General features: G+C 52.1%; 8 protein-coding genes across 8 annotated transcripts; 5 read left to right on the top strand and 3 right to left on the bottom strand.

Annotated features, from left to right (window-relative positions):
* Positions 1–1,587: 1,587 nt before the first annotated feature.
* Positions 1,588–1,974, top strand: HO133_007008 (uncharacterized protein; the record flags this gene model as incomplete). The annotated part of the gene is made up of 1 exon (XM_037297903.1): positions 1,588–1,974. One exon carries the CDS (start codon positions 1,588–1,590, stop codon positions 1,972–1,974), a length of 387 nt encoding a protein of 128 aa, XP_037156538.1.
* Positions 1,975–4,842: 2,868 nt separating this feature from the next.
* Positions 4,843–7,422, top strand: HO133_007007 (uncharacterized protein; the record flags this gene model as incomplete). Its single annotated transcript, XM_037297902.1, has 1 exon — positions 4,843–7,422. The coding sequence occupies one exon, from the start codon at positions 4,843–4,845 to the stop codon at positions 7,420–7,422; it is 2,580 nt and encodes an 859-aa protein (XP_037156537.1).
* A 612-nt stretch (positions 7,423–8,034) lies between these two features.
* On the bottom strand, positions 8,035–11,415 carry HO133_007006 (uncharacterized protein; the record flags this gene model as incomplete). Its single annotated transcript, XM_037297901.1, has 1 exon — positions 8,035–11,415. The coding sequence occupies one exon, from the start codon at positions 11,413–11,415 to the stop codon at positions 8,035–8,037; it is 3,381 nt and encodes a 1,126-aa protein (XP_037156536.1).
* A 1,559-nt stretch (positions 11,416–12,974) lies between these two features.
* On the top strand, positions 12,975–13,466 carry HO133_007005 (uncharacterized protein; the record flags this gene model as incomplete). The annotated part of the gene is made up of 4 exons (XM_037297900.1): positions 12,975–13,007; positions 13,062–13,185; positions 13,251–13,284; positions 13,340–13,466. 4 exons carry the CDS (start codon positions 12,975–12,977, stop codon positions 13,464–13,466), a joined length of 318 nt encoding a protein of 105 aa, XP_037156535.1.
* Positions 13,467–13,959: 493 nt separating this feature from the next.
* Positions 13,960–15,297, bottom strand: HO133_007004 (uncharacterized protein; the record flags this gene model as incomplete). Its single annotated transcript, XM_037297899.1, has 6 exons — positions 13,960–14,087; positions 14,145–14,624; positions 14,673–14,759; positions 14,812–15,060; positions 15,119–15,152; positions 15,211–15,297. The coding sequence occupies 6 exons, from the start codon at positions 15,295–15,297 to the stop codon at positions 13,960–13,962; spliced, it is 1,065 nt and encodes a 354-aa protein (XP_037156534.1).
* Positions 15,298–16,152: 855 nt separating this feature from the next.
* On the top strand, positions 16,153–17,404 carry HO133_007003 (uncharacterized protein; the record flags this gene model as incomplete). The annotated part of the gene is made up of 4 exons (XM_037297898.1): positions 16,153–16,227; positions 16,285–16,561; positions 16,620–16,827; positions 16,885–17,404. 4 exons carry the CDS (start codon positions 16,153–16,155, stop codon positions 17,402–17,404), a joined length of 1,080 nt encoding a protein of 359 aa, XP_037156533.1.
* A 640-nt stretch (positions 17,405–18,044) lies between these two features.
* Positions 18,045–18,705, bottom strand: HO133_007002 (uncharacterized protein; the record flags this gene model as incomplete). Its single annotated transcript, XM_037297897.1, has 2 exons — positions 18,045–18,380; positions 18,451–18,705. 2 exons carry the CDS (start codon positions 18,703–18,705, stop codon positions 18,045–18,047), a joined length of 591 nt encoding a protein of 196 aa, XP_037156532.1.
* Positions 18,706–19,610: 905 nt separating this feature from the next.
* On the top strand, positions 19,611–20,057 carry HO133_007001 (uncharacterized protein; the record flags this gene model as incomplete). The annotated part of the gene is made up of 1 exon (XM_037297896.1): positions 19,611–20,057. The coding sequence occupies one exon, from the start codon at positions 19,611–19,613 to the stop codon at positions 20,055–20,057; it is 447 nt and encodes a 148-aa protein (XP_037156531.1).
* Between the last annotated feature and the right edge of the window lie 1,222 nt (positions 20,058–21,279).

The following is a 21,279-nucleotide window of genomic DNA, read 5'->3' as shown; positions in this document are numbered from 1 at the left end:
CCTTCCTCAGCGTCTCGAGCACTAGACATTTACAACATGTTAAAAAGGCCCTCAAAGCCCAGAAAGCAAGTCATTTCCCCTTTATCCGTATCACATTCCTGCCATTCGTACCTGCTACCCACACACCAAATATCCACCTTCCCGCCCGCCTCTCCTACTTGCGCAATCTCATCTCCCAATCTTCCACTCTTCCATTCATCCGCTCCACCTCGCCCTACATCCCCATATCTGCATCCAGCAACCAGACTCTCTACAACACCAGCGCGCATCCGTTCCTGCTATGTAGTTTAAAGGACCGAACGAGCGTCATGGTCCACGCGGTATGGTCCCAGCAGGATGCGCCTGTTACCAACGCGCCAGTACGCATGGAAGCATCACCGTGGATTGGAGGGTATGTCGTGATCTGATAAGGCGCTCTACTCATCCAACGCTTCTATATCTCTTCATGCGGGCTGTTCTGGCCTTTCAGCTTCCGCGAGGGGGAGTTGCGTTGATGATACTCGTACAGATTTCTTCTTTGTACCTGCCAAAAAAGCATTCCGACCGAGGCCGATACCGTATTGGCGGGATCGATCTTCAACTTCCTCCGACGCGGGGCTGCTTCAGTCCTTGTCTTCCTGGTGTAAATACTTCTCTACTCGCCATCACTTTCCTCACGTAGACCTTCCTCCTGCTTCGGCAATACCTCGAACGATACCGGAATCCGCCACCCTCATCCGTCGCCACCCCGATCAACCCCATCAATCCGCTCGCCATCCTTCCCCTTTTCACCCTCGTGAACCCCCCAAGCCTTCCTCAACTTCCCGCCTCTGTGTGAAAACCGAAAGCGACGCCCTCGATACCCAACTTGCCCGCTTTAACGCAGCAGCGGACCCGTTCACGGTTGTATGCGGACGTCTGGTTCTGGCTCAGGCTCGCGGCGCCGAAGAGAGGGGAGCGATGAGCTGGTTGAGGAGGCTACTGTGTGGCGGTGAAGGGGTTACGCGTCTTTGGGGGGCGAGGGAGAGAGGGAGGGAAGGTTTGCGGTGGTGAGGGGGGTTGGGGTTGAGGGGAGTGGGTGGTGGATTGGGAAGTGGAGGGTGGATATTGGTATGAAATGAGGTGAAATCGTTGTGAATTTGGTATTCGAGTTGCCATGAGAAGATCGGGCCATTATCGTCAGGTAAGGGTTGTCTGCGATTGCTTTGACTCGGTCCAGCTCTCTAGCTGCCCGCCCGAGGGCAAGTGAGCAGGCACCTCGGGAGGGGAGTCTGTGATGAATCGCTGTCCGACTCAGGGATTGGTGGCTTTGCCTGTATACCTCCAGCTATGATCTTCGTCACGATAAATGCCGAATTACTGACCTCGCAGCTCGAGACGTGCGGAGACGAGACTGGTCCTGCGTTCGAACATTCCGAATTCACGAAGATTTCAGGCTAGAGAGCAAGAGGCTACTTCTCGTGAAGGAAACTAGATATTTTGGGTCTTTAATGGTATGAACCCTTCGGTACTTCGGTTCCTGTGCTTATGTTTTGCATTGCTGTTACTTACACCTCATCATCATTGTCCTCATCATCACCACGACCTGACCGTCAATTATCTCTCGAAATGACGAGAGCAGGCCGCGTGCTTAAGCCTAAGATGGCGGTACCATACGTGAGATCACAGCAGGAAAACGAGCGTGATACAGCAACGACCGAGAACGCGAAAGCAGAGAGCTCTTCATCAGTGCCGAAGGAAGAAGAAGAAGAAGAAAAACGATCCAGCCAGGACCTTTGTTCCAGCAAGAGTATCTCGGACCGACAGAACGGAGCAGAACCACGACCCAAGCAGGGTACTGAAGATTCCAAGGCCGTCAAGGCAGAGAGCTCTTCATCCGGGACGAAAGAAGGGGAAGCCAGCAGGCCTCCTAGATCCGAGAAAGTCTCGGCTGGCTGGTCGTCGGAGCAGGCGAGAGACTGGGATCGGGTTGTCATGGGAGTAGCATTGAATTAGTAAGGGATTCTTGGCAAGCAGATATTTTCGCAGTAGTATTTGATAGAAAATGAATCATTCAACACTCAAGCACCGATTCCTATGATGTTTGGTGGCAACTGCTGCTATGCTACCACGGTACGAACCAAATAACCGTTCGCCTGTGTTAATAAACAGGCCTCTGTGGTTGAGATTGTGGTGCGGTCTGTGAGGTAGTTGTTGGTAGATTTATGGGTAGGGAGGCAGTAGGGTATAGAGAGTAGACGAATTTATGGGATAGGATATGGGTAGAATTGAATGAGATGGGTTTAATGTGTCGGTCTGGTATCGGACCTTCGAAACGTCCTAGACAGTCCTCAGGCAAATAGCTAATACGGCTGGAGTAAAAGCGGTCTCCTCGAGCCTTTCCATCTGAACATTTCACCCATAACCACGTGTTGCACATGCAATCTTCGGTTCAGAGACAGACAACTCCTGTATAGAGCAGTAGACTAGCAATGAAATCTTTGGCACGAAGACCGGGTTCTCCGATGGGGCGTGAATCGTATTTCGGATACCTAGATGTTAGTTCTCGTACAGTACAATGAGTGCACTGGTGTTGGTTGACAGATGAATGTTATTACCTCTGGACCCGAGATTTTGTATATCCTCCAATCCACCTCGGAGTCACGAACCTTTCTCTCTGCAAGAACCAAGAAATCGGACTGAACACCTCAGCTAAAGAGAAACAGAACACACCGAAAGTGGACAAGGAACTCAAAGTCGAGTGAGACATTGAAGCGCCCAACGCTTCTCCAATCTCGTCAACGACGAAACAACGAGAAGCCAGCCAGTACGTCAATATCCGGACAGCTCTGCCAGAGCGCTGAGCGAATAGAACAAGAATGCTCAAAATCCAACACGACACTGAGATATACAAAGTCGGCAACCCTGCGAGCTCCTCTTCAACGACGATGAAACAAAGATGAGACCAAAGAAGAACTTAAAGAAGCCTCGTCAGTCGTCCGGTCAACCCTAAAAAAATCTTCTGGACTGTCAACCTCCTACGCTTTTGAGTACTCCTCGCTGCTCGGCAAATACCGCGCCACAGCCATCGCTGCCACAGCTATCGCTACCAAGAAGCGTTAAGCCCAATACGGCTACCAAAGACGACGGAGCTCGCTGCTACGGTAGGGTAAGCGACTGTCAACACGACGCCGCCTTCTCTTGTCATCATACCAGAAGACCATCGTCTTTATTATGATCTTGCTGCAGACCTATCAAAGGAGCAGCTGGTAGCGTCCCTGCATACGTTCGCCAGGGGAGAAATGCGAGTCTCCTATGTGCTGGGGTAATTGAAGGAATATGGGATGATGGTGGCGGAGGATGTGTGGAGTGTTGAGTAAACCAGCGGCGTAGAGCATTGAGAGAACGAGAAAGCAGATGGAGTGCGTAGATTTTGCGTATATGTCCTCTAACAATCGAATTGGCTGATGAATGAATACTTGATGCTTACATTCAACGTCGAGATGCTCTTTTTTCTTGTTCTTCTTGACATCACGGCCCCAGCTAGCAAGTGGGTCATCTGGTGTCGAAGCCTCCTTCTGTGCTTCCTCGGTCTTTGACCCTTCCAGCGTGTCCTTTCCCTCTCCTGTTTCAGCCCAGGTGTATGGGGAGCAGGATAATCTTTAGTGTAGGTCTAGCGAATGAAGCGGACGAAGGTAGCCTCATCTATATCGTCGAAGAGGGCGAGGCAAAGGTGGCCGTTGATCGTTCGATCGAGGGTTCCGGAGCAGTCTGCTACCAAGGCGGTATTGACGTACGAGGGGTCCTCAAGACGATAAAGGTGAAAGGCTTCGAGGCAAAGAGAATACGAATATTATCAGAGGAACATTCTGCCTAATAATGATGAAATCTAACGTGCTGTCTGAGGTAGACATTTGCGAGCCTTTCGTGTGCCCAGAGAGACGTGAACGAATAGCCTTGAGAGGAAGAAGGTGGCAGGATTTTCGCGGTCTTGCCTTCATGCGGTGCAGATGTACTTCAGCGAGCATGTAGATGAAGAGGAGTTGTCCGAGACAGAAAGCAGGTGTCCCGAAGAGGGACAAAGGCTGCCCATGTTGAGGCTATTCAAAGACGCCGTTTGCCGGTAACTTTGCTGTGTCTCATTGAAGCGTGGCTGCTTAGCAAATTGTACCTTCAGTTCGTGCAATGGACCTCGAAGCTGCCAATGGTTCACATTCATAGAGTATTTGGAAGGTCCGTAGGTCTCAGTCTTGGTTGCCTCGGCGGGACTCAAAATGGATGTTCTCCGCCACTACCAATGACTGGTCTCATGCTATTATTTATCTTATGACGGCACGTTGTTCGAGCTGAGACATTCCTTTCATTAGGAAAGACTAGTCTACAGGCGGTGAATGTAGCAGCCATGTCCTCTAGGCATATTGCGTGGTCGGCAGAAAGACAAAGCTGATATGGCTCTTCAATTAGGTATATGAGATCAGAGCTTCATTCCACTCCATGATGTCCACCTAGCTAGCCATTGAACTACTTTCAAATCGCCGCAAGCCCAATACTAAGCTGGCTCCTCCGGTGTCTCGGCCACGGGCTTTGACTCGCTCAAACAACAAATTCTCGCTCTTTAGATTTCTCTTTCCCAATACCAGGCAGCGAGCACGAGCGCGGCTTGAAGCTTTCAGATACGAGACTCTTCCTTCCTACAAATTACGGGCTCAGTCACGCATATACCGGTTCATCCTTAAACGTCAGGCGAGTCGTCGGCAGAGAAAGGCAGCAGGCAAGGGTATCCTCTGGAGGCTTGGAGGCCGGAGAAGGATTTCTGGTATATTTGGGACGAAAGATGCGCGGTCCTCACCGATCCCCGCAATAACCAGCTCAGGTCACTCTACGATGGAAAGCGGATATACATCGGCACCCGAGAGGGGCGCCAGACGGCGGAAGCTCGCAGGATACCTCAAGGCTGCCAACGAGCTTCGACAATCCTATCAGCAATCCTACGGATTGGGATCGCAAAGAGATGGGAGTGCAGACGAGGACCGCAACTCTATACCTGGAGCCTTTCCAGACGCTACGGTTTCTCGGAATGGAGACGAGGAGATGCTGCTCTTCCCAAGCTACACGGTACGGCACTCTGTACGCAAAGGTCAACAGCGTGATGTTCCTGGGGCTACTCAGGATATCCGCAGCAACAAGGGAACCGGAGACGCAGAGTATTGGCAGAGGCAGTGGGAGAAATACGAAGACCAAAATGCTGTGGTAGATGTGGATGTCAGAGGATGGGTCTACGCTCCTCACCGAGGGCAGATGACTAGAAAGAACAGGCTTTTGGTGGGTATTGCACGGCAGCTCAGTGGAATACCTGCTCCTTCAAGCAGCAGAGCGTCGAGTCCAAACTCTTCCCATCATGCTAGGGTGGAGGCTCGGAAAGCTAGGCAAGAGGAGGAAATGGCGGAGAAGGAAGCTGAATCGATAACCCGGAAAGGCCAAGGGGAGGCAGATATCGCGTGGCGTGGTGGATATAGTGAAGCACCAGGTCGTGATGAGGACGATACCAAAGAGTCCAGTAAATCTAGCTCGCCCGATCATAGCCGGCCAGCTTCACCAGAACAGCGAAATACCCGAGCCAGTGAAATGGCTCGTCCTATCTCCAACAGCTCTCTACGTGGCGAACAGTACGATTCTGGAACCAAGACCTTTTCCAATCGAACATCCTGGAGTCACCCGTCAGAGATGACCTCTGCCGAGCTTAACGCTGCCAACGCACACATGATGGTCAGACTAAAGCCCTTTCTGAGTACCCCCTTGGTCAGCACAACCCTTACCGTCTTCTTCTACAACGACTCGAATTCAAGGTCTCATACGATTACGACTAATGAGGCTGGACACTTTTCGCTGCGCGCTGCTTTGGACTTTGTTCCTACCAACGTGCGAGTCCTCGCCTCGGACAAGCTGTCAGCCACCGAAGAAGTCCACATTTCAGAGCCTACTGGTATTAGCATGATAAGCGATATCGATGATACCATCAAACACTCTGGAATTGGCAATGGAGCTAGGGAGATCTTTCGAAACGCTTTCATCCGAGATCTCAAAGATCTTACGATCGATGGAGTTAAGGAATGGTATTCCACACTGGCCGACCTTGATGTGAAATTCCACTACGTGTCGAACTCCCCGTGGCAGCTCTATCCTGTCTTGGTGAGCTACTTCGCTCAGGCTGGATTGCCGAAAGGCTCCTTCCATTTGAAGCAATATACTGGTATGCTTCAAGGCATCTTTGAGCCTGTTGCCGAGCGCAAGAAAGGCACCCTAGAGAGGATCCTGTCAGACTTCCCGGAAAGGCGCTTCATTCTTGCAGGAGACAGCGGAGAGGCAGATCTTGAGCTATATACAGATATTGTGCTAGCAAACCCAGGCAGGGTACTGGGCGTCTTCATTCGGGATGTCACCACTAGCAAGCCTCCGGCCTTTTTCGATTCCTCGATGAAGTCAATGAGATCACGTGGATCTCAATCACCTTTGCGAGGTAGAAGCAAAGACGATAGCGGCATTCCACTCAAAAAACAGTCGGGCGAGAAGCCGCCTGCGCTGCCACCGAGACAGGCAAGTCATTCAACAAACACCCACTCATCAGAAAACAGCGGCGGACCTATCATGGGTACACTGATTGATTTTGACGACGAACCGACCCCAGGAATTCATCACTCAATGACCGACCCCGCAGTATCAGAAGCAGAGAGGAAGCTGTCAACAACCTCCAATAAATCGCTTCCACCGTCCCGTCCCTCAAAGCCAAAAGCACTACGCTCAACGTCAGGCGCAGAACAGCCATCATCCTCCACTCCACCTCCACAGTCCGTACCCCGAAAACCAGCACCACCACCACCAAACCCAAAACCCCGCCAATATTCCAACCCCCAAGAAAATCCCAGTCAACCAAACGAGCCCTCACCTCTTTCCCAGACGCAAAATGTCTCCCCTCCAGGCAGCAGAGCCTCTTCTCTCGAACGCCAATCCTACCGCTCCGCCGTTCGCAACAAAGTCACCTCCGCCTACAACGCCCTCCCCTCCCTCTACAGCACCTCCCCCTACGCCCAACAACCACCCACCTCCGACCCAGCAAAACCACAGTCTAGCTCCCGCCCGCCCCCTCCAGTCCCTCCCCGCAGAAACTTAACCAGCTATCCTGCAGCCGCAGCCCACTACGCCACTAACCGCCTCAGCGGTGGCTGGAGCGGGTACAGTAATGATGGTAGTAGTGGCGGTGGCGGTGGGAGCTCGGATGACGCGAATGGGAATGAGCAGGTGTTGAGCAAGAAAGAGGAAATGTGGATGAGGAGGTGGGCGAGGGCGAAGGAGATTTTTGACGAGAAGGGCGTTGTGTTGAGGGCGTGGAGGGTTGGTGAGGACGTAGCGGACGAGGCTGTCAGGCTGGTTGAGGGGGCGAGGAAGAAGATGGAGAAGCGGGGGTGAACGCTTCTATGTACATATGATGCGTACGCTGCAACGATAGTCCTCGGCGTCCGTGTCTCTATCTGTCTGCTCTTCTTGATCGAGGGAAAAGGCATATAACAATAGCGTTGGCGTCTCATAGAAAAAGAAGAAAGAATGTACATGTAAATGTAAATAAAATCTTGATATCCATCACAGGAACCCGTGAAGGAAAGACCAATTGCTCTGACTGTTTGAAAGATTTGAAGCCGGTTGAAGTGGAAGGGAAGGAAAGAGAGGTAGGTGGTGCTGGCGATGGCTGGACGGGATTGATACTTACTCAGTCGCGTGGTAGAGTAGCGGAGCCGACACTGCTCTTACTCGTCTATTGCGTTTCCAATCCAATAAATATCGACTTCACTACAAGGATATGATCCGATGTTACGAAGATTGTAAGCCAACTGGCGAGTACTCTACATTGGCACCGGAGAGCTTTTTCAAGCAGATGATGGGCGAACGGATTTCGGAGACAGGGAGATGGGAAAGCAGAAACTTTTTGTCATTATTTTAGTCATAATCATCACAGTTCGTAAGATTGTCTTCGTCTTCATGATGTTCATCATATCATCATCGTCTCTTCCCAGTCATCATCAATCATTCCTTCCGCGTCCACTCCTCGTACAACGCCTTCCCCCTCTCCTTTACCTCCTCATCATCCGGATGCCTCCTCCCCTCCTCAAACACATCCAGCAAATCTTGCTGCAACAAATGCCGCTTATGCGCCGTATGTCGCAAATGCTCGAAATCGTCATCCTCGCACGCTTCATTGAAAACAGTTCGCATGCGGGATGAATAGAGGTGGCAGCTGGCTCCTTGATCGACTTTGTGTGGCGACTGGTCGATGGCGCGGGCAATGGAGGAGCCGTCGGTCACGGCGGGGAGGACGACGTCAGTGTAGCAAGAGGGGCAGATTGTGAATTCCGGGATGTGCGGGTGGATGTGCCAGGGGAGATTGCGGAGCATTTGATCGCGGGGACATTTGGGAACGATTTGGTTACTTGAGGATTTAGGTGGCGTTCGCGTTTTGGGAGATTCGGGCTCCTGTGTGAGCTTTTTGACCAGTCGTGCGAGTGGAGCGGTGTTGGGCTCTTTGTGGGATCTGCGGGCTTCAGCGGCTACTTGGTCGAGTACATCGATGTATTGAACAAAGTTGTGGCCGTCAGATCGCAGAGAGCAGACTCGTTCTTTGGCTTCACCGTGGTGGCCCCTAGATACGTAGAAGACTTCTTCGAGGACCGGGAAGATACTCTCAAGGCTGTAGACGCAGTGCTGGCAGACGTTGAAGTCCGGAATATGTTTACTGGTTTGATCGTCTTCGAGCCGGTACCAATGGTGGCGAGCAATTGGTCTGCCTTCCATGCACGGCCGCTGCTTTGCGGTCGTTTTAGCCAGGGCCGTAAGGAGCTCTAGATTTGGACGGTTTTCATTCATGGTCATTTGAGTCGCTAGGCGGATCCAGGGGTCGTTGAGGTCACAGATTGTCTTTTCGCCATGTGGTTCTGGAGCTCGCGGCATCAGATGATGACTGTACCGAGCACCAAAGACATTATGAAGACAGTCCGGGCAGATCGCAAAGCGAGGGCATCCGTGGAGAGTGTACCAGTCCTTGTAGCCAGCAACAGGCTGCGGCCTTGGGCACAGAGGTAGTATGACTGGCTGTTGTGGCTGTGCTACAACGGTTGAAGGAAATGGTGCCGACGGCCTTGATCTGCTATTGGACGCACTAGAAGCCGAAGCTAGAACTGATGGCCTCGAACTTGCCGCTGCAGCATAAGCCTCTGGTACATAAGAGTTCGCTCTCGATCGTTGCGGACGTTGGGGAATCTGATCAGGTTGGGAGCTTGGGACATGCGTGTTCGATCTCGCGCCGAGAGACGATTGTTCGAACTTCGCTGGCTTGTACCTATCGCTGGGCGACGAAATGCTTGGAGACGAAGGTCTCGATCGTGTTCCGGGAGAACGTGTTGACTCAGCTGGCTGCAAGTATGATGGCGTGCTTACTGTTAATTGCGGGCGAACGTCGGTGTACGAGGCCGATCGCTGACGTCCTGAAAATCCGGGTCTCAACGTCGAAGACGGAGCCAAGGCTGGGTCTGGGGCTGGAGCTGGAGCTGGGGCTGGAGCTGGAGCTGGAGCTGGAGCCGGTGCTGTGGGTGCAATAGATGTGTGCCTACTCGCTGCATACCGCGCTTCATGGATTCCATTGGAGCGGTAATCAGCACGCACCGCTGGGGATGGTGATCGAATGCTTATCCCGGGCCCAAGGATGGGTTCTGGCTCCACCATATTGGTCGGAGAAGGTAAAGGCGTCGTCATCCGTGATCTTGGGGTAGTGCGTCGGGGCCTTTCAGTCATATCTGCTTCAACCGGATGGACTCCTGTACCTGGAGTCCTAGGAGTCCTTGGCGTTGAATTGTTCGACAAGGGCGAGGGCGGCCTTGATCTTTGTATCTCGTTTTTCAGGCCAGTAACGGTGTGCGTTCGGCGATGGTGGACCTCATTTGGTGGCGTTCTAGGAGGAGAGGAGTAAGGCGACGTTGTGGGGGAACCTCTGGGTGAAGCCATTGGGGAAGGGTGTGGAGAAGGCCGAGGCGAAGCTTTTCGTGCACCAGCTATGTCGTGCTCGAGCCGGGCGTTTATGCCCAGAAGGAAGTCCCCACTCAGAAGCGATGCGCGATTAGTGGCAGGTCCTTTGTGTTCTGCGGCTGATTCAGGCGGGGTTGGTGTAGGCTGCCTAGAGCTATGTCGCTGTTGAGGGCAATCGTTGAAGTGTGGAGTCGAAGACTTGGGCGAGTCCTGTGCCGAAAGCGTGTTAGGTCCTTCATGGTGTCTGCCAGAGCCGCGGCTGGCGTCGGATTCGTCAGAGGATCCATGACGATACCCAGGCTGCAGCGGTACCGTCCTGGAAGAGAAAGGCGCTCCTGGATATGCTGGTGCCGCTGATGCATGTCTGCCCAACGGAGCCAATGGCGGGCGTGTAGGATGATGATAGCTATCGTTCCTGTGGTCTCTCTCTCTATCTTTGTACCTTTCCCTGGTGCTTTCATATGTCACGCTTCCAGTATCATAGGCTGATGCATGCCTGCCTGATGAAGCCAATGCAGGGCGGCCGGATTTCTTAGGGTCATGTTTGATTTGGTCTAAGTCTCTAGAACTGTCATCCTTTGCAATCCTTGGATCGTAATATGAATGAGATCTTTGGTTCTCCGCGTACTTTACTCTAGGACTCATGATTTCGGGAGAGAGCATGTGTTCAGCGGAAAAGCGGTCTTCCTGTGGCCTTGACGGTCGCGGTCCAGATGCATAAGGTGACCTCGCACGCTCCAAAGGGGGTGGAGCATCGCCTCTTGACTTGTCCCGTGCGAAGTCTGTGTCCAGTTTGGGAACATCCCTCCTTCCTCTCTCGTTCTGCTGAGGCACGGGTGCATGTCTTTGGGATGTCGTTGAAGGGTTCCTTGGCCCGCCATAGGTCAGTGGGATCTGATCAACATCCTCTGATTTCCGGATGCAGTGACTATCCTGACTGTCATTGACCGTGCTTAGTGGTGTTGCAGGGCCAGAACCCTCTGAGGAAGAGGTGGAAGCCAAGCTCTCTGTATCATCATCGGCATCCTTGACTATTGGTTGTTGGTCCGGGGTTCCCCGCATTTGGACTCCGTCATCCTCAACGCCGACTGGTATTGGCTTGCCTTCTTTTGATAACTCCTTTTTCAACGATGCAGATTCATCCTCTACCCTTGGGGACGGTGGCCATCTTTGTCTGGCACAGTTGGATGTGTATGGCTTGCGGAGCCTGGAAGGTGATCTCGGACGATGAGGACGAACTCTGGAGGGTGTTCTCGGAGGTGGAGGTCGAGCGCTGCGACTGCGTGCCTGAGGGTATGCCTGGGGCCTCAGCGGCGAAGGGTCCTCACCGCGACTAAAAGTTGGTATTAGCGAGAGGAGCATAACACCTAGGGAGTTGAAGTTGTCCATACTCGTTGTCCCACGTCTCGTACGACGTTGATCGATGGTAATTGCTATGGGCAGAGGCCATGCTGCTGTCCGTAAGCAAATACGAAACTGTGTTCTGCCCGAAGAAATGTACTGCCAGCTAGAATTGGCAGAGAGGAAGAGACTGTTGTTCGCAAATGGTGCCGAGGCTCACTTCTCGCTGATTGCTAACATTGGGCTGCTCGGAAGACAGAGTGAGTATTTCACGAAAACAAGAGTGGGAAGAGAGAGTCGTAATTGGCAAGGCTAGGTATGTGAGACCTGCTTTAGGTAATACGAGTAGACCAACGCATTGAACTGCAAAACATTGCCTTCCGGCTTGAATGAATCAATGAGTGTAACCCTTCTGCCTCCCCACTTCTCCAGTCTCCACAGCCGCACAATAATACGCAGAGAACGAAGCTTGAGAAAAGGCGGTGGCAGCAGGTGGGGACGTTCACTGTTGAAGGAGTTACTGCCCGGCGATCCCTTTGCAATGAATGGCTAGAATCCTCCTTAGGGAGTCTTTATAGTGGTTGTGGTGGGGATGCTGTGCATAAAGTTGCGGATAAAATTGTGTTGATTGGGGCGGTGCCTGGCGCTAGGAAACATCTTTTCATGCATTCGACGCTCCTGTGACAGTACACCACCAAAAAAATATGGCAATGCATTGATGAAGAGGCGGATTGTTTCACTATGACAGCAAAGGTCAAAATGACTGGCAATGCGTTGATTCCATCTTGTGCATCAGGGTCTTGTGCTGGATTCACTGACTCAGAGTGGCCGCCCAGGCGATGACTGCTCCATCTCTGAACCTACCCAACATCAACGATCGCCGCGTATCCTCGTTTCACGGATCTGTTGAGGTCTTCGCCCTGCATGCACCCTCATGATTTCTATTCCACTCTTGGGCTTCGACGCTTTTCGTAATGGCGTTTCGCTGTCTTCGGCGCGCACGACATCCCCAACCAGTTTCTTCGCCCTTATCCTCATTTGCGGATCCTTGACTGCCGACGGTATTCGAGATATTGGGTACGGGTGCACTTTGGGGATCTCGTTGAAGCTGGGACGCCTGGTGTCTGCTGATAAGGCGAAAGAGACGGGGTCTTAGAAGAAGATAGCCTCCGATGATGGTGAGGAGTCGAAGGCTATTGGACGTGAGAAGTCCAGAAAATGTCTGGATGGCGTAACGTTGGAGGTCATGGACCCATGCTGGAATGTTGAGAGACCCAACGGAGGCTACCATGGTAGCTACTGGAGGCAACGAACGTCATCAGCATGTGGCAGCCAAGCTTCAAAAGCTTGTACACGTACCAATGAGTATAGCGGTAGTGTACTATGTGCTGCTCGTAGTCCCTGTAGTCTTGGAGTCGTAGTGTATCTAGCGATGCAAGTGCACTACCAAAGCATAGTTGAGGTCCAAATTCCTGAGCATGACGCTCTTGCCCATCAATCTGGTGCTTGCTCGCTTCGCCTGTGAGAAGGCTTGGCGGATGTTTACAAAAGTGAAGTCCCTTGTTTCCCCTTCCAAACCTCGGCTTTGAGTACAAGAATCCCAATCCATGGCGGACAACGAGGAGCAGGCGTTGGAACAGGTATGTTCTCCCCTACAGCTTTGTTATTTGAGACTTGCTAACGTCTGTATACAGCGCCTCAAGTCTGCTCTTTGGTTCTCAATCGGCAAGATAGTTGACGAAGAAACGCTCAAGCTTGGTGTCAATGCTACACCACAATTCATTGGGGCCTTGACGGAGATGGTCTGGGCACAGATTGGTAAGCTACAGTTACCTTTGACAGCAAGAATTCGTGCACATGCTGACGTACTTTCCCAACGACAGAGAATATCGGCATGGATTTGAAAAGCTTTGCCAAGTACGCGATTCTCCAACCTTTTTAAAGAATGATACAGGCTGATACTATGTACAAGACATGCTGGGCGGTCTACTATATCCACGGACGACGTGATGCTTCTATCTCGCCGGAACGAGGGCCTAGAGACTGTGCTCAGGAGTTACATGGAAAGCGCCGGCATTCCAAAACGCAAGAAGCGTTGATGGACACACCACATACAAGAATGGCTTCGATGCATCCTAGTATGTGATGATATGGTTCTATCAATCCACCGCTGTCAGCTGTTCTGCGTTCACACAGCGCGTCCACTCACGGTAAATGGCTCATTACGGCGTATGTTTACGACCCACCATGCCAGAAATCTCAAGGTCTCAAGAGGAATCATCACTGATAAGACACGGTATTCGGCACTCGGCAAGACCAGCGCCATTTGAGGCACAGGCAGAGCTATCCTAAAATCTGAAACTCAGAGCACTGAAGGCAGTCTAAGGCTACTGCCAAAGCAAGTCTACGGCCTGTTCACCAGACAAAAAGGACAACATTCAAGTAATGGGTAGCACGATTTGTGAGGACTTCTTGCTAGGTGTGGCATAGGACAGTTTATTGGCTATTCAGCAACACGAGTATATCTCGCATGGTAAAAACACCGCAACGGACTTCCTTCTGGCCGCATTCCTGAGACCCAGCCGTTCGGCATCAAGGGCTAACCTCGACGAGGATTTTGACATGATTGTCTTTGTCATTGACAAGCGCCTTGAACCCTTTTTCCTCAACCTCGTCCATCTGAATCTTCCGGGTGATCATAGATGCTGGTTGAAGCCTCCCTAAGGGGGTCCAGATTAGACACTGCATTTGATCGGTGTCTTGCTTTCTTGACTCACCGGAGGAGATTGCATCCAAGACGTCTTGAAAGTCTCCCTCCTGATACGTCGCAACACCCATGTATTTCCTCTCTCGAAAACACAACCAATTGGGCGTGATGGTTGCGGTCTTCTCCCAGATTGCAATGTTGACGAGGGTGCCTCTAGCACGAATGGCCTGGATGGCCTGGTCAAGCCCAGCTTGCACGCCTGCTGCATCGAAAGCCACGTTGACACCTCGCCCGTCACAGATCTCCTTCACGCGAGCAACCACGTCGTCTTTTGAAGGATCCAGCACATAGTGAGCCCCGAACTTTTTCGCGAACTCCATTCGTCGCGGCGCCATCTCGGACACAATGATCTTCTCGGCTCCTCTGGCCTTCAACGTTTGAATCACTGCGAGTCCGATGGGACCACCACCCAAGATCAAAACCGAATCTCCCTTCTTGAACGGGCTTATGTTGACGGCATGCCATGCTACAGCCAATGGCTCCACGAGTGCTGAGCTCGAGCATCAGTCAACCACTTGCAAGCCAAGGAATTACTCACCTGCGACCTCCATAGAAACGTTTTCAGGAATTTCATATACGGCTTTTCGAGGGACGACCACGTGCTCGGAAAGCCCACCGCCCCAACCTACGATATGTGAGTAGCTCGGGGTTCGAGACAAGAGGATCAACAAACTCACCACTAAGACCGACGAACCCGTTATTGTCACAACAGTTGATATACCCGTCCCGGCACGCACCACACGTTCCATCATATATGATGGGCTGGATGGTGACTTTTGCTCCGACCTTGATATCATACACGCCTTCGCCAACCTCCTCCACTACTCCGCTGAACTCATGACCGAGTGTCAGGGGTACCTTCTCATTGGTAATGGGATGAGGGACGGTGGGCATGATGTTGGCGCCTCCAAGGTACTCGTGCAGATCTGGACCAGCTTCGTCAGCGCTGTTTCCCCCATGGTCGTGGGCCTGCATCCATCATACCTGTCCCACAGATGCCGACATAGGCTGGTTTGACCTAGAGATTTTGCTCAGTCGGCTTGCTCAAGCACAGTCCCGGAGCCGTGCCGACACACCTTCACCTGGCCTCTTCCGCATTGTGGAATGGGAACATCATCGAGTCGAATGTCTCTTTGACCATGAAATCGAAGTGCTTTCATCATCTTGGCGGAGGCTAGACGGATGTTTTGTCGGACGGTGCGATAGAACTGGGCCTCATACAAGGCAGCGTTGATCCAGTGCGAAAAGAAGAAGGATTCATTGCGTTATTATCTACTATGTACAACTTCCTCTCCAACCAAAAGCAATTTCGGCACTGAATCTTCTTCTGTCGTGGAGTAGCATCGCGATCCCGTGTGTGCGAACCTTACAAGCGGGGTATGCTAATTCACCGGATTCAGTGCGGACCACCTCGCCCACCACGCATTACTGAGCACAGTGCTTCAGTTTTGAGATGATCGAAAGACGCAAGAAGACCAAAGTAGCAAAGCCGATGATCACCGCTGGTGGTTTAATCTGACGGCAGCTTCTTAATGGCGCGCCAGTGGGGCATTTTTGAAAATTGAAAAGGGTTGGAAAAGATCAAGTGCGAGCCTGACAGCTGCAGGCTGCACGAGCCAAAAGAGTGCTGCAGCAAAAGATCAGGCTTTCCCCACATACTTTATTTTAAAAGTACCTTGACAATCCTTTCAAAATGCGCTTAACTCCTTTGAGCCATGCTAAATTGAGGATCCCGGAAAAATAAATGGCCCGGGTCAGGAACGAGCGGGGCTTTAGCGGGGGCTCTGGGACATGACCACGATGACTTCATTGCGACGCGAACATTTCCATCCGCCGGTGATGAGGTAACTTTGGCATTCATACTTCCGCCTACCCTACATCCCATCATTTAATTCATTCACAACATTTCCACCTCTTTCAAACGCCCATTCACCTCCTGCAAATTACACTATCCCTCGTTCTATACAATCGATACTCTCAATCAATTCAAATCTCAATTCTCGTCCTCCTCCTTCAACATGCCTTACCCAGAAATGTTTGAGGGTTACATGATCAAGGATCAAAGCAAATGGACTGATTTTGAGAAGAAAGAGGTGAGCGGCCATTGAATCGCTTGCCTCACTCTAACACCTGCCTGACTGTACTTCCAGTTCAAACCGAAGAAGTTCGAAGACCGCGACATCGACATCAAGATTGAGTGCTGCGGTGTCTGCGGCTCCGATGTCCATACCATCACTGGCGGTTGGGGCGAATGCCCGCTCCCAATTTGCGTTGGTCATGAAGTCATCGGTAAAGCGATCAAAGTCGGCGACAAAGTGACCACCATCAAGGTTGGAGACCGTGTTGGTGTTGGCGCTCAGATCCGTGCCTGTTTGGAGTGCAAACTTTGCAAGGCGGACAACGAGAACTACTGTCCTCACATGGTTGGTATGCAGCCCCCACAGGTGTTGACGGGCCCCGCACCTGCGTGCTAATGTGCAATCAGATACCTACGGTGCACCTTACGAGGATGGAACTATTGCACAAGGCGGATACTCCAGCCACATCAGAGCACACGAATACTTTACCTTCCCAATCCCTGACAACATTGAGTCAAAGGATGCCGGACCCATGATGTGTGCGGGTCTAACTGTGTGGAGCCCGCTGGTACGCGCCAAGGTCGGACCAGGAAAGAAGGTTGCCATCCTTGGAATGTGAGTACTCATGTTCAGTCATGCCAGCCTTGTCCCGGCAATTGACATGGTTTCTAGTGGTGGACTTGGTCACTTCGGACTACTGTGGGCATCTGCTCTCGGTGCCGAGGTCTACGCCCTCTCGCACAGCCCCAACAAGAAGGATGACGCCTTGAAGCTCGGTGCCAAGGAATTCATCTGTACAAAGGACAAGGACTGGGCCAAACCCCTGGCCTTCACCTTCGACTTCATCCTCAACAGCGCCGACATGACTCACGAGTTCAACATTCAAGAGTACATGTCTACTCTAAACGTCAACGGCGAATTCCACAATGTCGGTTTACCAGACAAGCCATTGCCACAGATGATGGCGCAGGATTTCGCGCCAAATGGCGCCAAGATGGGCGGAAGCCATATTGGTAACAGGCCGGAGATGTTGGCCATGTTGAAGCTGGCCAGCGAGAAGAACATTAAGCCTATGATCGAGACGCTGGATATAAGTGAAAAGGGATGCAAGGAGGCTGTGGAGAGAGTCAAGGTCAATGATGTGCGATACCGATTCACGCTGACTGGCTACGAGAAGGTCTTTGGGAAATGAAGCAATGAGCGAGATGACTCAGCATGTGATGACAGGTAGGAAGCAATTGGAATAGAGCTATATTTAGAGCAGGTAGGAGATACTGCAAGATCCTCCGGATCCTCTGCTAAGCCTGTCATTTATCATCATGTCTCGTCCCTATCAACAGCGGTCGTCTAATCCGGACCCTGCCCGCGGAACACTGAGATATCTCCTCGATACGCACGCAGCAGCAGAAGTGCATGTCGCTTTCGGCCGTTGGTTAAAAACCCCAACCTTGTGGAACAGGAGGTGAATGTCGTGGTAACTCTTTCAGGCCAGGTCTTTCGAGCAGAGGCGTAGGAACCAGGTAGGTCCGTTTTTCCTGCTCGAGGAGAAAAGATTTGTTTTTTCTTACTGGCTCAGGGGTTCCGTACACTAATCTGTTTGGTCGTGCCAACATCGAGGTAAAGTAAGATTGGGTTTTATCGCGCCTGCGACCGCTGGAACGGCGGACTGTATCCAGGTGTAGCATCTCAGGTACGAGTTTACCCCGCAAACTTCGTCGTCTTTGATCCTTTTCTACGCTGAGATAGACCACCGACCCGGCTCTCTCTCCGTCGCTCTGATCGTCACTCTCTGTTTTCTCGCCCCGACGCCGCCGGCCTGACGTCCCGGACTTTCACCACCCCTTGCAAGTCACGGGCGGTAAGCAAGCTTCCGTCACGGGAACGCTCCATTGTACACGCGCTCTCGTCCCATCCTCACACCGGAGGAACACACCGGACCATCTCCGCTGCTTCGGATGTTCGACTTGCCGCATCCGACGCACGAGTTCCCCCGGCTTGCGTTTTGGCCGCCTTGGCCGAGCGGCGGTACTACTTGGCTCGCTCGACTCGTCTTTTCCGCACTCCGGTTCACCGTCGTCGCTTTCCATTGTCGGCGCCGCTGGCTTGTGAGGTGCGGGTTTGATCGATCGGTGTTTGATCGCTTCGGGATCCAGAGCCGCGTTCGTTGTCTCGGCGGAGATGCTTTGTCGTGGACCGACGGCAGTGGCGGGGCGACGGCCAAGGTCTCGAGGATCGTACCGCTAGCGAGGTTCCGGTGTCGGTCGGCTTGTCTTGGTCAGTGGCGCCGGTAGTGGGGATGTCGGGATTTTGGCTCGGGTGTCTGTTCGTGCGGGGATTGGGCGATGCTGCTTGGCCATAGTCCCCCGTCTGCGGCGGGACTGGAACGGGAGCCTGCACTCGCGTGTTTGGCGTTTTCGGCTGCTTGTAATTCGGCTGGAGTCTAGGTGCTTTTGTCTGTGCTTGAGTATTGGGTGGGGTGTTTCGGCGGGACATATTGGTTTGTATTAGTTAGGCTGGACGGATCGTTTGGATCCGGGGGTCGATAGGAAGCAGGACGTGTTATGGTATAAACGGCGGGAATGAGATGGCTGGGCGGGATGACGGAGCTAAGCTTCGCTTTGGCAGTGAGTGCGGACACCTCTCACACATCTATCCGCCAGTGCCAGAGTTCGGGGCTCTATGTGGAAACAGACGATGACATGGAACGGAGAGTTTGCGATCTCTCTAAAGGCTTCGCCGGGGTTCTAAAAAGCAATGGCACATCAACTGTACAGTTTATTCATCGACCTGTTAAGGATCTCTTTCTCCAGAAAGGGTTTTGAACTCTTGACTACTCGTCTGCGGGCATAGTGGTCGGCCGTGGCCATTTTTGGCTTTCGAGGTCGTGTATCAAATACCTCGCTATGGAAGAAGTTCAAGGCTTCGCTATTTCTCTTTCGAATATGATTGAACCCAAATTTGATGAGGTGTTTGCCTTGCTGAGGTATTCGCTGGAATCATGGCTTCTGCATGCCAAAGAGGTCGAGAATGCGGATATGTCTCAGGATGATCTAGCGGCTTTGGACTCTGAATACACAAATGACATGCTGCACTCTTGGGTTGCGAGATACGAACGACTCAAAGCTTGGGTAGATAAAGATCGCTTCTTTGAGATGACACTTTTTTACACATCGCGTCGAAACACAATCTCATCAGTGTTGTGAATGCCACCTCGGCTCAAAATTACTGGGCGGACCAGACGGACAGATGGTCTCGGACGTCTTTGTCCGTTGCCGCCGAAGAAGGGCACAAGGCACCGGTAGAGTTGCCAGTCAACCGAGACGACGTCGACGCGAACTCGACGGACTGCTGCCGGGCTACGCCATTGTTGTGGGCCGCTGCAAGGAGGGCACGAAGCTATGGTAGAGTTGCCGATGGATCGAAACAACGTCGACGTGAACCGGACGGGCCTCGGCGGTGATACCTCGTTGCATTCGGCTGCTGCGAGAGGAGGGCACGAAGCTGTAGGAGAGAGATCGGTAGATTGGGGCGGCGTCAACGTAGACTCGAAGGGGGTGCAGGGAAACACGCCCTCATCGGATGCCGCTCGAGATGGGCACAGAAAAGCAGTGGAAATCCTTCTTGAAAGACGGGTTGATTTGAATGCGAAAAAGAGTCAGTCGACAGCCGCTCTGTTCAGGGTCTCTGTCCACGGCGACTATGAGGTAGTGAAGCTACTGCTCCAGCGAAGTAGCAATGCAGACCACAGAGACACAAACGGCCGCACTCCTTTGCCTCATGCCGCTGGGAATGGGCATGAGGAAATCGTAAGATCGTTTTGTGGAGAGAAGCGATATCGATGTTAATTCGACAGACACGACTGGCAGAAGCCCGTTATCCTGGGCCCTTGAAATTTGGCTTTCTGCCTCTTGGAATCCACACCTGGAGAACTCTATGCGTGTGGTGGACTTGTTATAAAATCGACACGACATCAGCGTACATGGTGAACACAAGTGGGTCTCGGCAAGGTACTCTGAATGGAGAAGACGCCTGCCGAGACACTGGGAGGGGTCCTATTTGCTGGCCACTGAAAACATTTGATTCTTGATAGCATCCTATCGACAACAGGATAAGAAACGCATATCAAAATTTGCACTCGAGAGCTACCGAGGAGACACCCCGGATTCTGAAGAAGGAAGGAAGCGGAATAAGAAAAACATTGGTGCTGAATCGACTCGGCCAGTTTTGTCATTCGGTGGATCTGCAGCTAGTTCTACCTAGTCGTAAAACCAACATCCCCCGACGGTATACACGAAGTGAAGACTTTGTCCATCCATAGCTCCTCCCGTGCCGGGTATTTCTTGCGAGTGTATTCCATTTCCAATACCTTGAATGGGTGTGACGGGGCTGAGGACTGTGCCAATGAAGCCAGCAATGTCGCTAGGCGCTATCGATCGTACCATGTGTTGTTGTTTTTTTTGGGGCGAAAGGGATGTGGTTCTGGGCGCAACTTTCTAGAGCGTATTGGCGGGGGGCATTATCTCGATGTCGTGGATGAGGACCGGACCCGGCGGTGATGAACTTGGATGAAGTAAGGCAATTGAGGATAGGTTCAACTAGGAGGTTGTCATACTGGCTATCGAAAGACACGACCGAGCAGTAAGCGTGATCGTGTCCTTCTCCCAAGCATCGACTCCATCCGTAACCTTTCACCCCCTGTTTCCTGTCAACGTGCCGTGGGCTTTCCCCCAGGCCTCGGCAGCCTCTCGACGTTTCTTAGCTACAATCGGTTCGTTGTCGGGCGGGCCATCTTTCTTTGGCGGAGAGGGGGATTGTTCGAGCCCTTGTGGGATGGCCACTGGTGCCTCTTTGAGAGGGTCTGGGTTCTGCGCTAATGAAACTTTTGGCGTTTTTGGTCAGTCTTGTGGTTGGTGTTGTGAGCGTTTTAGATCTTTCTTATTGTGTCATTTTTGGTGATGAACGGGTAGTGTCGTGCTGGATGAGAACGCCAGTATACCGCTCGAGTGTGTAGGAGAGGAGAGAGGAAGTTGGAAGAATTCTGATGCCTGCTCCTTTTCCTTCCCGAGA

This window comes from Letharia lupina (assembly GCF_014066315.1).
Source record: "Letharia lupina isolate WasteWater1 chromosome Unknown contig_3, whole genome shotgun sequence".
In the NCBI taxonomy this organism is placed as follows: Eukaryota; Fungi; Ascomycota; class Lecanoromycetes; order Lecanorales; family Parmeliaceae; genus Letharia; species Letharia lupina.
This window is presented reverse-complemented; position numbering and strand designations above follow the sequence as displayed.